The following is a 12675-nucleotide window of genomic DNA, read 5'->3' on the forward strand; positions in this document are numbered from 1 at the left end:
TTCCAGCAGGATTGAAAACCATTAATAACTACTCCCTGGGTACGGCTATCCAGCCAGTTGTTCACCCACCTTATAGTAGCCCCATCTAAGTTGTATTTGCGTAGTTTATTGATAAGTATATTATGTGAGACCGCGTCAAATGCTTTACTGAAGTCTCAGTATACCACATCCACCGCTTCTCCCTTATCCACAAGGCTCATTATTCTATCAAAGAAAGCTATTAGATTGGTTTGACATGATCTGTTTTTAACAAAACCATGCTGGCTGTTCCCTGTCACCTTACCACCTTCCAAATGCTTGCAGATGATTTCTTTAATTACCTGCTCCATTATCTTTCCTGGCACAGAAGTTAAGCTGACTGGCCTGTAGTTTCCCAGGTTATTCTTGTTCCCCTTTTTATGAATGGGTACTATATTTGCCCTTTTCCAGTCTTCTGGGATCTCTCCCATCTCCCACGATTTTCCAAAAATGATTGCTAAAGGCTCAGATACCTCTTCTGTCAGCTCCTTGAAGATTCTAGGATGTATTTCATCAGACCCTGGTGATTTGCAGACATCTAATTTTTCTAAGTAAATTTTAATTTGTTCTTTTCTTATTTCAGCTTCTAAACCTACCCTTTTCACTAGCATTCTCTATGTCAGGCATTCCTTCAGATTTGTCAGTGAAGACTGGAACAAAGAAATCATTAAACATCTCTGCCATTTCCAAATTCCCTGTTACTGTTTCTCCCTCCTCACTGACCAATAGCCCTACCCTCTCCTTGGTCTTCCTCTTGTTACCAATGTATTTGTAAAAAGCCTTCTTGTTTCCCTTTATGCTTGTAGCTAGTTTGAGCTCATTTTTTGCCTTAGCCTTTCTAATCTTGCTCCTGCATGCTCGTGTTGTTTGCCTATATTCGTCCTTTGTAATTTGTCCTAGTTTCCATTTCTTATACGATTCCTTTTTTATTTTGAGATCATGCAAGATCTCCTGGTTAAGCCAAGGCAGTCTTTTGCCATGTTTTCTATCTTTCCTACGCAGCGGGATAGCTTGCTTTTGGGCCCTTAATAATGTCCCTTTGAAAAACTGCCAACTCTCCTCAGCTGTTTTTCCCCTCAGTTTAGCTTCCCATGGGACCTTACCTACCAGCTGTCTGAGTTTATCAAAATCTGCCTTCCTGAAATCCATTATCTCTATTGTACTGTTTTCCCTTCTACCCTTCCTTAGAATTGTGAACTCTATGATTTCATGATCACTTTCACCCAAGCATCCTTCCACTTTCAAATTCTCAATAATTTCCTCCCTATTTGTTAAAATTAAATCTAGAACAGCTTCCCCCCGGTAGCTTTTTCAACCTTTTGGAATAAAAAGTTGTCTGCAATGCAATCCAAGAATTTATTGGACAGTCTGTCCCCTGCTGTATTAGTTTCCCAACATATACCTGGATAGTTGAAGTCCCCCATCACCACCAAATTCTGGGCCCTGGATGATTTTGTTAGCTGTTTAAAGAAAGCCTCATCCACTTGTTCCACCTGGCTAGGGGACCTGTAGTAGACTCCTAGTAGGACCTCATCCTTGTTTTTTAACTCCTCTGAGTCTAATCCAGAGATTTTCAACCTGTCCATCTCCTACGTCCATCTCCACCTCTGTCCAAGTGTGTACATTTTTAATACACAAGGCAACACCTCCTCCCTTCTTTCCCTGTCTGTCCTTCCCAAGCAGGCTGTACCCTTCAATACCAACATTCCAATCATGAGTATTATCCCACCAAGTTTCTGTGATGCCAACGATATCATAGTTGTATTCATTAATTAGTACTTCCAATTCTTCTTGTTTATTTCCCATACTTCTTGCATTTGTATATAGGCATCTCAGACATTGATTTGGTCTTGCCTCCCAGTTTTGCCCTGGCCCTCTTTTTACTCTCCCAGTCATTACAGTCAGATGTGTGTCTGGGGGCAAGCTTTTCACAGGACACTGATGGTGAGTAACACCCATCCTGTATGTCATCAGCCAAACCACGAAGAGTGAATATTCTGGGTCAGGGAGGGAGAGAAACAGAGCAGCAGCAGGACACGTGAATGTGCAACAGCAGGGGGTATTTGGCTGGAGAGAGCTAATCTCTAGAGCAGACAGGAAGAGGCATCACAGGGGTGAGTAAACACAGCAACAGGTGTGAACTCGAGAATGTTCTTGTTCTGAAGCTGTGTGAAGCAATAGTAGAAAGATTTCCACCGGAAAATATAAAGTGCAAGCACTTCTCTACCTGGTATATCCCTAGAGGTTGAGAGTATTGTCCTTAGTCTGGATTACCTTTTTTTTTTTCTCTTACAACATTAACTTTTTGTGGGTTCACCCAGCAGCAGTCTGTGATTACCACCTAACTTCACATGGTTACTCACTTTTTGTTCACCCAGTAACTAGCATTCAATCAGCTCCTACTCTTTAATGGGATGCAAACCTGTTCTTTCAAGACTCCTTTAAACCTTTAACTATATGTTCTATGTGTCTCCAATCCATAAAGGTTGCATTCCTGGTCTAGCTATCAGCCCAGATACAAGGATAGATGAGTTCAGAACACTGATGGTGGGATTCGTTTTTATATTGTATAGCAACAAAACTTCATTGTGTTCATATCCTAAGACCACCCCAAAGTAGTGTCAGTATTTCACCTGAACCAATCGTCTTTTTTTTTTCTGAAACCACCAGCATCTGAAGAAAAGAGGAGACTTCATTCCTTCAGGGTGCAATGAGCCTACAAAGGACAAAACAGACTACAAAATGTCCCAGATTGCAGTATGGAAAGAGTTTGAGGTAAAATTATATTCTCTCTGAAGATCACTAAATTAATCTCTGCCTGTACGTTACTGTACTATAAGCTGTCTAATATTCTTCCACTTTGTGGGAGGAGGGCTAATTCTACAAGAGCACAATCATTGTCAATAGCATTGCTTCAAGAAGTACCTCTACTTGCCTTATGCAAAACAGCTACTTGGATTTACAACCATATATTTGGGAGACAATATGGCCATGTGTTAATACAGGACTCTTCTACTGATGCATCCATCCTTCAAATGGCCAGGCCATCTGCATTCTCACAAACCTCTTCCTACTTGGGTATTGCTTATCGCTCATAGGGATAAGCACTCGAAGAAGTGAAAGTCACTTATTCTGTAGTAACTAGAGGCAATTTGAGATGTCTGGTCCTGATCTGCATTCCATTAACCACCTTCCTTCCCCTCTGCTTTGGATTGTCGTGGGTTTGTGGTACAGAAGGGATCCACGAGGCAGTCAGTTCTCTATATGCTAAGCTGGAGGCACGAGGCACGTGAGGACGTATGCGTGGACAAACCAACACTGATTTTAAGAATTCTCTGGCTCTGTGCACAAGGGTTGAAGGTGTATTCCTAGTTTGTCCCAACAGAGACAGGGACCACACATCTCAAGGATCTCCAGTTTCTGTAAGATAAACAACTTTCTCGCACCAGTTGTAGATGTATTCAAGTAGTTTGTCTCAGTGAAACATCTGACACTAGTCAGAAACCCTGCTGAGGACAATTATGGAATAAGTTGCTGTAACATGTTAGCAATGTTTGTCTGATTCATCCTGAAGTGCTGCTGATGTGCTACATGAGTTTCACTGACTCATTGGTGCAGGATTCATTATCCTAACCAGCTATGGCAGAGGTGAAAGCTAATAATCAAAGCACAGGGTGCCAAAGTACGACCTGGATTAGACTTTTCTGAGGGAAGGAACCACAAGAGCTGCCAAGTCTTACGAGAAGGCCTAGACTAGCGTAAAACAATGATAAGAACTGGAAGCTTGAGAAGAGCTTGACTGGATTTTGTCTTGTTTGGATTTGCCTTTTTGCTTATAAACCTGACCCTATTATAGGTGAGCTCTTTAGCTTTATGGAATGTGTGTATTTGTTTGGAGTAGACCAGGGGCACCACACACCTACACCTGCCCTGAAGGAAAACTCCTTCTTACCCTTGTGAATCAATCATTACTTTATGCCCTGAAGAATGAGACCTTTGAATCAATAACCTGTTTCCAAAAAGCTATTGCCTCACTGCAGAATTGTCTGGACTAGACCCATCATTTGTTGACATAGCACATGGCTGAAGTGTTGTCTGTGACCACTTGAGTTACTCATCCCTGAATGCCAAAGAGGATTGGAATTACCACCTCTCAGATATTCTGGAGGCTGCAGACTCAGAGGCCTTGACAGTGAGTGCCCAACGACTGAAGGAGAATGAAACGATTACCAAATGAGCTGGAAGGGTGATTCGCTTTCTTTTAGAAATGGCCAGAGTTTTCTTCGGTGGAGAGAGTGAAACGCTCCTTTGTAGGGTTGCCAGGCACCTGATTTCTTACCAGAATGCCTGGTCAAAAAAGGACCCTGGTGGCTCCAGTGAGCACCACTAAGCAGGTCATTAAAAGTTTAGCTGGCAGTGCTGCTACTTCTGCAAGCTACTTCTACCTGTCCTGGCTCTGTGCTGGGCCCTAAATGCAGCCTGCAGGTCTGGATCCTGGGAATGTGGGGGGAAAGGGAGGCATGGAGGGCTCCATGCACTTGCCTGTGCCCTGAGCATTGGCTTCATGTGCCCATTGGCAGGGAACTGTGACCAATGGGAGCTGCAGGGCAGGGCCTAAGAGTGAAATCAGCATACAGAGCCTCCTGGACCCCCCTCTAGGAGCTGGGTCTACTGGCCGCTTCCAAGGTGCAACATAAGGAGAGGAAGGAAGCCTGTCTTAGGCCCACTGCACCTGTGACTGAGAACTGCTCCAGGGGATCCTGAGCCTCAACTCCATACTCCAACTACCTGCCCCAGCCCTGTGCTCCCTCCTGCATCCCCAGAGGGGAAGAGTTTGCGGTGCTAGCAGACAACAGAGTGCCCATATTCTGTGTGAACAGACAAGGAGAAGCCTGATGGATTCAATTGTGCCAAGAAGCAATACTACTTTGGGGTTTCTGTGTTGCCAGCTCTACCCACCTGACAGCTGCCTACCCTTCATCCAGATCTTGCCAGATCCATTTTCTCCACAAGCAGATCTGTTTCCAACAAGGGCCAACAAAAATGTCATCAGTTTTGTTCTGAAGCAGGTTGCAGTTCAGTTCCTTTGACAGATGCCCTCCTGCTACCCTGGATGAACAGCCTGCTATACACCTTCCTTCCAGTTCCATTCTATCCCAGAGCCCTGCACAAAATCAAACCAAGCCTATGCTCTCCTCATGCTTACAGTCCCAGTGTGACCCCTATAACACTGGCTTTTGGTTTTACTAGCTCTGCTAGGTGGACCTCCACTGTCACTCCTACTGGGCACTCAGATATAATCCCCTGGGACTAGAGGTGCCTCCTGCATCCCAGCCTGCAGGTCCTCCAGCTGATGGCCTGGTTGCTTCACAGTAGGGAGATGTACTAAGGAGCTACAGCTTTTAAATAGTAGACAGGCTCTGATCAGGAGTATTTACCTGGCCAAATAGAAAAGTTTCTCTATTGGGTCCCAACAGAAAGGAGTATTTCCCCCCAGGCTCCCATCCATCATGTACTGGACTATTTCCACTTCCTGAAACAAGTGTTGGCTTTAGGTCCATCAACATCCAACTAACAGCTGTCATGGGTTTGCACACTCCTGTTTTATAAGCTATCTCCCTTTTCCAATCCAAAGTCTATCACCTTTTTTTAAGTAGCTAGGCAAGATGCACCCAAAAGTAGAATAGTCTGTTCCCCAGTGAAATCTGAATACAGTACTTGGAAAGCTCATGGGTTCCCCCTTTGAGCTGCTAGTGATTTGTTAGCTGCTACACCTTTCAGTGCAAGAAGCCTTTTAGATTGCTATTACCTCTGTCAGGAGAATGGGTGACATGATCTCTAGCACCAGAAATTCCCTATAAGGTCTTCATAGAGATGAAGTTTACCTTTGCCCCCTGTGTTCCCTACTAAAGCCTTTACAAGTTTTCACATAAATCAAACAATTAGTTTACCAATGTTCTTCCCCAAACACAATATGATAAATATGAGGAAAAGGTTCACAGACTGGATATTAGAAGAGCTCTGGCTTTTACTTGGATCAGACCAAGTAATTTAGGTCATGGTCGCAGCTGTTCATTTTGCCTGCAAACAAAATGAAGGGCCTTTCAGTACCCTCTCCAAGAATCAATCCCTGGACATCTGCTTATATTAATTTATGCCAATAGTTGGCTAACATGATGCCCTTCAAACAGAATACCAGTTCTCAGGCAGCTTGTGAAGGCTTTCTGGCTCTTGGACATTTAGAAGGAATCAACTTGGTTGTCAGTCCATACTTTTGCCTCTCTCTATGCCATCTTTAGGGCCTTTCATTTTCTGTTTTTATTTTAATTTTTTCCAGGAATTCATCTGGGTTAATTACTACAACAACAAAAATAAGTGATAATTGGTAGAAAAAGAACTATTAATTTTTCTGGATAAATACGGGAATTTATTTTGGTGGTTGGAAGGACAGAGGGGAAAAGGATTTGGTAAATTACTGATCTGAAGAATGGAATTCAATGTGATTTGCTGCAGAACTAAAACAGAACGCAACACAGCGGCACTTCTGAGTACTTCCTTGTGTTCTGATACATATTTTTGTTTCCTTCCCTTATTAGTAGGTCAGATTTTCAAACACTTATCTGATAACGGCTTGAAATGTGTATCTTATGGGCATGAGAGTCATCAGCACTGTCAGATGTGCACACACTTCAGATCCTGCGTGAATACCTGTTTGTTGTGTGTAACCCTTTCCATATGCACACAGAGAAATATAATACATATGTCTTGTGTAATGTATTCGATTTTCCTAATAAAACAAGATATTTTTATACATATGTGATACAGAAGAAGGATGAAAATTGGAAAAAAAACTCTCTGAAGAAAGTAGGATTTTTTGATAAATATTGGTTTAAGCTGAAAATGAAACTGCATACTAGTCATCTCTCAACAATTCATACACAATGGTAGATTGCGGTAGGTGGCCCATCAGTAGACAGACTGAGCACCCTCCTCCACTTCACACTGTGTGTGACCACCAGGAGTGGAATGGACATGTGCAATCCCCTGAAGAGAAAGCACTGGTTACTAACTAGTTTTCCCTGTAAGCTGAGCACTTCAGCAGCCACCCAGGAGAGATTCAGGTGCCACCCAGCTGATTATCAGAGTGACTTCAGTGCCCACAGCCAGCATCATGTTCCCATTGGCTGTGCACATCTGCACATCTCTTGGTGCACACAGCAAATTTCATCTCACCCACAGATGGAAAAAAATAGAGGGAACTCTGTTACTAACCTGTTCCACAACTGCTGTTCTTTGAAATGTGTTACACATGACTATTACACGCCCCACCCGCCTCCTCTTTACTACCAAAGAGATCATAAGGTAAGAAGGATCTGAGCAGAGGCAATGACAGCTCTTGCATTCATACAGTTTGTGCAGTAGTGGGTGCATGTACCTGTGGGTACTGCCAACAAAAAATGTCTGACAACTGTCTGCTGGACATACATAACACCTGTGGTGGAATGGACATGTGCAACACCTGCCAAAGAACAAGAGTCTGCAAAAGATCAGTAACCATTTCTTTTCACAAATTCTGGAATAATTGTTGTCTAAACCCCAGTACTACCTGGTGGTCCAGTTCAGTGTTTTTATTACATCTTTTAAATCAAAACACAAACTTTTGACTCTACGTGAGTATTTAATGATAATTTATCAGCACTATACATTTATTAATTTAGCAACTCTAGGGCCTCCTCATGACCAGGGACCCACTATGAAACCAGAGGGGGAGGGAGAGTGTCATGGTCGCTACATCAGAGAACTCTAAGGTAGATATAGTTTGAGAAACCAAATTAAACTACGGATCTGCATAGAGGAGACTGGTTCCAGCCCTAGGGCAAAGAGCTCTGCAGTGCTGGAAAGAACTTCCTTGGGCCCCTGCTGGTTGCCCCCATTCTCCTTTCCACTGGCCTCTTCTTCTCAGCCCTCCAGCTCCTCTTGACTCACCCTGGACTCCAGACCAGGGCCTCCACAATTATTATAATGAAGAGTGGGCAACGTGGAGGTGTCCCCCAACAAGAGGCACATGCAGCTGTTCGTAACAGTGGCAGGTTTGTGGAGATGACCCGGACCACTGGGTGGCCTCCCATACTCTGTGATAGACCTGCCAGAGTGCTTTCACCTTCACCCAGCATTGTGTAGAGTCCTGGGAGTAACCTCTGGCAATCATCATCTGCAAGATCTTTTCACATATGCTCGCATTTCTCTTCGACACCTGAAGTCTGCTTGCCACTGATTTCTCTTCTTGAACTGCAAGAAGATCCATAATTTCCTGGTGGCTCCATGCTGGAGCTCTCTGGCAAGACTGAGAACTAGTAGGCAGCTCATTACCCTACATGCTCATGATTGCACAAGATGGCTACCGATGTGATGGCTACCAATGCAGTGCGATGCAATGGGTAAAAGAAATTTTTCATTATGGACGCCCTTTATATTTCCAGGCCTGGGTGCTGATGAATTCAAATTCAAATTCACAGGCTTCCTGTGACCTCCTTCCTTCACACCTGCAGAGCAGCGGAAAAGGAAGTGTCCATACCTGACGGGTAACTGCACAGCTTTGTGGGATACATATGGGACACTTCTGGAGGCTAATAAATTTGATTTGAAGACGCGGCGCTGCCACACAGCCTTTATTACAAATTTTAAATTTGAACTTGACACTACACCCAGCTGGTTCCGATGACATTATGATATTGATATTAGTGCTCCCTAATTCGAATTAATGGTATTTTCAGTGAAGACAGTGACATTTTCATATCAAGCTAACTGGCTTAAATTCAAATGTATCTCATATTTTACCAGTAGCCACGTTTCTGACTTCTTTCTCTTTCCCCAGTTCTTCTCCTAATACTTCACTCCCAGATTTGTCTAACTTCCAGCTTCTATTCAGGGACTCTAGGTTTCTAGATTCACCACTGGTTCCATTTTTTGGGAACTGGTCAGGGTGGACGACCCATGTTGCTGAAGCTCCCTCACTGGTCCTGCCTCCTTGCCTTTGACTCTTCCCCCTCCTTCAATGAGCATGCCAAAGGGAACACTAATCAGCCAGAGAAGAAGAAGCAGGCTAAGAAGCAGAAACAATAACACAAGCCAAAGGTAACAAAACAAAAAAGCAGTCAAGTAGCACTTTAAAGACTAACAAAATAATTTATTAGGTGAGCTTTCATGGGACAGCCCCACTTCTTCAGACCATAGCCATACCAGAACAGGCTCAATATTTAAGACACAGAGAACCAAAAACAGTAATCAAGGAGGACAAACCAGAAAAAAAAACCGATCAGTAACCATTTCTTTTCCCATTTCTTTTCTGATTTGTCCTCCTTGATTACATTTTCTTCTGGTTTGTCCTCCTTGATTACTGTTTTTGATTCTCTATGCCTTAAATATTGAGTCTGTTCTGGTATGGCTACGGTCTGAAGAAGTGGGTCTGTCCCACGAAAGCTCACCTAATAAATTATTTTGTAAGTCTTTAAAGTGCTACTTGACTGCTTTTTTGTTTTGATAGAAGATAGACTAACACAGCTCCCTCTCTGTTACAAGCCAAAAGTGGGCTCCATGACAGGACTTGGGCATTGCAATGCTGAGTGTTATGGTGTCTAACTTACAGGAATTAACAGGAACATTCTAGTTCACAAAGCCTGAGTTAGGTGCCTAGGTTCCTAGATAATGAATAAGGAGGAATAAATGCTTTAGATTAGGATCCACAAAGACAACACATTAAGCAGGGAGCTATCTAAGCAGCCAATGGATGATGCTGACAATCCAGGCTGCAAGTAGATGCCCATCTCTGCTTGCAATCCACAAACCAGGAGAAACAAACATTCCTCTGCCTAACTCAAATATAAGGCCACATGAGAAAGCACAGGAAGTCACAGGTTGAGATAGCCTCAAGCTGTGGGACTGTAGAACTGGAAGGATATGCTCGTAACTGGAATCACTAGAAACATGTTTTGACTTGACAACATTAATGGTATAAGATTGCTGCCTATTTAAGGACATTGCTTTCTGGAGGATCACTTCACAGCTTGCTTACATGGGTGGAGTGGAGGCAGGGGGTTTGAAGAGCAAAGCATCCAGACTGATCATAATAGGTCACTGAGCTACAACTATTATGGCTGAGTGCCTCCCACCCACACACACCAACCCACAACATTCTTGAACCCCACAGTCTACCATTCCCAGTGTTGCTCTTACAATTTCATTGAAAGTTTTATGTTTGGTATTATTTTTTCTTAAATACCAGCTCCTGGAATCATCTGATTATGTGGGAATCTATGCTTCTATTTAAATAAAAACAACAACAAAAAACCAACCCTGTTTTTAATTTATTGTTGCAGAGGAAAGCCTGTAACTGAGTGCACCCCAAAGACACAAAAACTGAAAGGCAGAGAAAAGGAAGTAAAAATGTATTTTTTTACAAAATGTCAACCTTTTAAAGCCACTATTATTTCTGGGAGCTTGTTTGAGTTTTGAATGCTTGAGGCTGGCAATATTGGATCACATGATTACGTTATGGCCTTTGCTGGACACTGGAAGCTGTCCTAACCAGACGCAACAAGAGGAAGGAAACCATATGACATTTTATTGAGCTTTCATGGGTAAGACCTACTTCTTCAGATGAACGAAACAGAAAAATAGACTAGTAAGGCCAGTTGATGACGCAAATTAAGTAGGATGTGTCCCATTCCTCCTAACTTAATTTCCTCACCTTTGATATTTGCAGGAATGGGACACATCCTACTTATTTTGCTTCTTCAACTGGTTCCAGTAGTGACAGGTAATTTTTTTCTCATTCTTCTTTCCCTCTCTCTCCTTCCCTGCTATATAAACCCTGGATTCTATTCCATTCATCTGAAATGTGTCCGACCCTCAAAAGCTCATAACCTAATAATTCGTTAGTCTCTACAGTGCTGCAGGACAGCTTGTTATTTGTGAAGCTACAGACTACCTCTCTGGGATAATTTTATTAGATTGTGTTGAAACCTATACACATTTCCAACATGTACCTGGTTGGCATTACTCACTCGATAGTAAGCCACTTCTCATTTCTTATCTTTACTTCTTTCCTCACTTCATATTTTTTGCCTTCTGCCAAATAAGAGTCTGTTTGAGCAAGCCACCTTTTGTAACACTTGACAAACTGAAAAGGCAGGATGAAAGTAATTCCTTAGAGAGAGCAGTGGTTCTCAATTGGGACACACACAAATGGGGGACACACCCTGAACACTCCTGTAGGGCCATCCTTAGGCATATGCAGCCTACACTGCTGCATATACCTAGGATTGGGATGGAAGCAGCCATGGGCTCCTATCCCCCAACCTGCCTATTCCTGTTGGCTCACTGCAAGGGCACCAGAAGACCCCCTACCCCCACCTTCTGTCTGTCCCCTGCCCCAGGACTGCACCCAGCTCCTGCTCACCAGGCAGCCGTGTGTGGCACCGATGTGAGCCAGAGGTTTCAGGAGGCCTTTGCAGGCCATGCAGCTGGCAACCAGAGTGGCCGTTTCCCCTTCAAAGCTCTGCTTCTCCCCAGCTAGCAGCCTGGCTGCTCTCTGCCCCTCCAGCCTGCCCTCTCACTCCCCCCCTGCTGCTCTGAGGCTGCAGCGAGACTTTCTCTCTGCCCTGCTCCAAGATCGTCAACTCTCTGGGGCCTGATAGCCAGGAGGCCATCGCGGCAAAGAGCATCCAGTCCTGGCGAGCTGGTAGCCCCTTGCCCTCCGCAGCTTCTGCCCCCAGGGGCGCATGTGCCAATGCCAGGCTTTACAGGGCACCAGCGCTGGCAGGAACGGCCCTAACCCTTGCGTCTGACTGCCCCCGCCACAGCTCCCTTTCTTCCAGGGCTCTCCTGGCAGAGGTGACTCATGGGTACAATGAGCAGGTGCACCGCCGCCCTACAGCCCCACCAACCTTTCAGTTGCGGAAGGAGGCGTCCCACACGCCTCCTGCGCGTCTCCCCGTGGTCACCCCTACAGCCCTGCGGTGCAGCTCCTCCTCAGGCACAGGCAGCACACGCGGCTGCGTATCCGTCAAGCAAGGGGTGCTGGAGCACCCCGCTTTCCAACCCCCACGCCTCGACCTGCCTGGCGCCACCCTGGGGCACCCCCGCCCCTTACACCCCCCCTCCCCCGTCCCTGGCTCCGCCCCGCCCCGCCCCCTCCGCGAAAGCCTGCCCCTGCCCCCGCCCCCTCGCGGGGGACGTGTCTGCTACCTCTCCGCAGCCTCAGCCACAGCCGGTCTGACCCCGCGCGGGGCTCGCGCCGCCGCCGGGGCAGGATGCGGCGCTACGTGCGCGTGGCGCTGCTGTGCCTGGGCTGCGGCTTGTGCTCGCTGCTGTACGGCTCCAGCCAGCTGGCCCTGCAGCAGGAGCCTGGCGGGGGGAAGCCGCAGGCCCGAGACCCCGCCGGCAGAAAGCGCGCCGGCGGCGCGAGGGCAGAGGCGGGAAGCGCAGGCCGCGCGGAGTCGGCGCCGCCGGACAGGTACGGATCGGCCTTTTCCCCGCCGCCGGGCAGGGGCTGGCGCTGCGCGGAGTTGGCCCGCTCGCTGCAGCGGTGTTAAAGAACCGGTCCGGGGCGCTGGGGGCTCCCGGAGCGGTGCGGCTGCGGCCCCAGCCCCGGCCCGG

General features: G+C 45.8%; 1 protein-coding gene across 3 annotated transcripts in view; it reads left to right on the forward strand.

The window, feature by feature from the left end:
- Positions 1–12254: 12254 nt before the first annotated feature.
- GXYLT1 (glucoside xylosyltransferase 1) overlaps positions 12255–12675 on the forward strand; it is a 57670-nt gene continuing 57249 nt past the window's right edge. For all 3 annotated transcript variants that reach the window (XM_074984075.1, XM_074984076.1, XM_074984077.1), the window contains exon 1: positions 12255–12532. In XM_074984075.1, coding sequence (XP_074840176.1) covers positions 12330–12532 — 203 coding nt within the window. In that variant the 5' untranslated portion in view covers positions 12255–12329. The remainder of the gene's footprint in view (positions 12533–12675) is intronic.

This window comes from Carettochelys insculpta, chromosome 1 (assembly GCF_033958435.1).
Source record: "Carettochelys insculpta isolate YL-2023 chromosome 1, ASM3395843v1, whole genome shotgun sequence".
NCBI lineage: Eukaryota > Metazoa > Chordata > Testudines > Carettochelyidae > Carettochelys > Carettochelys insculpta.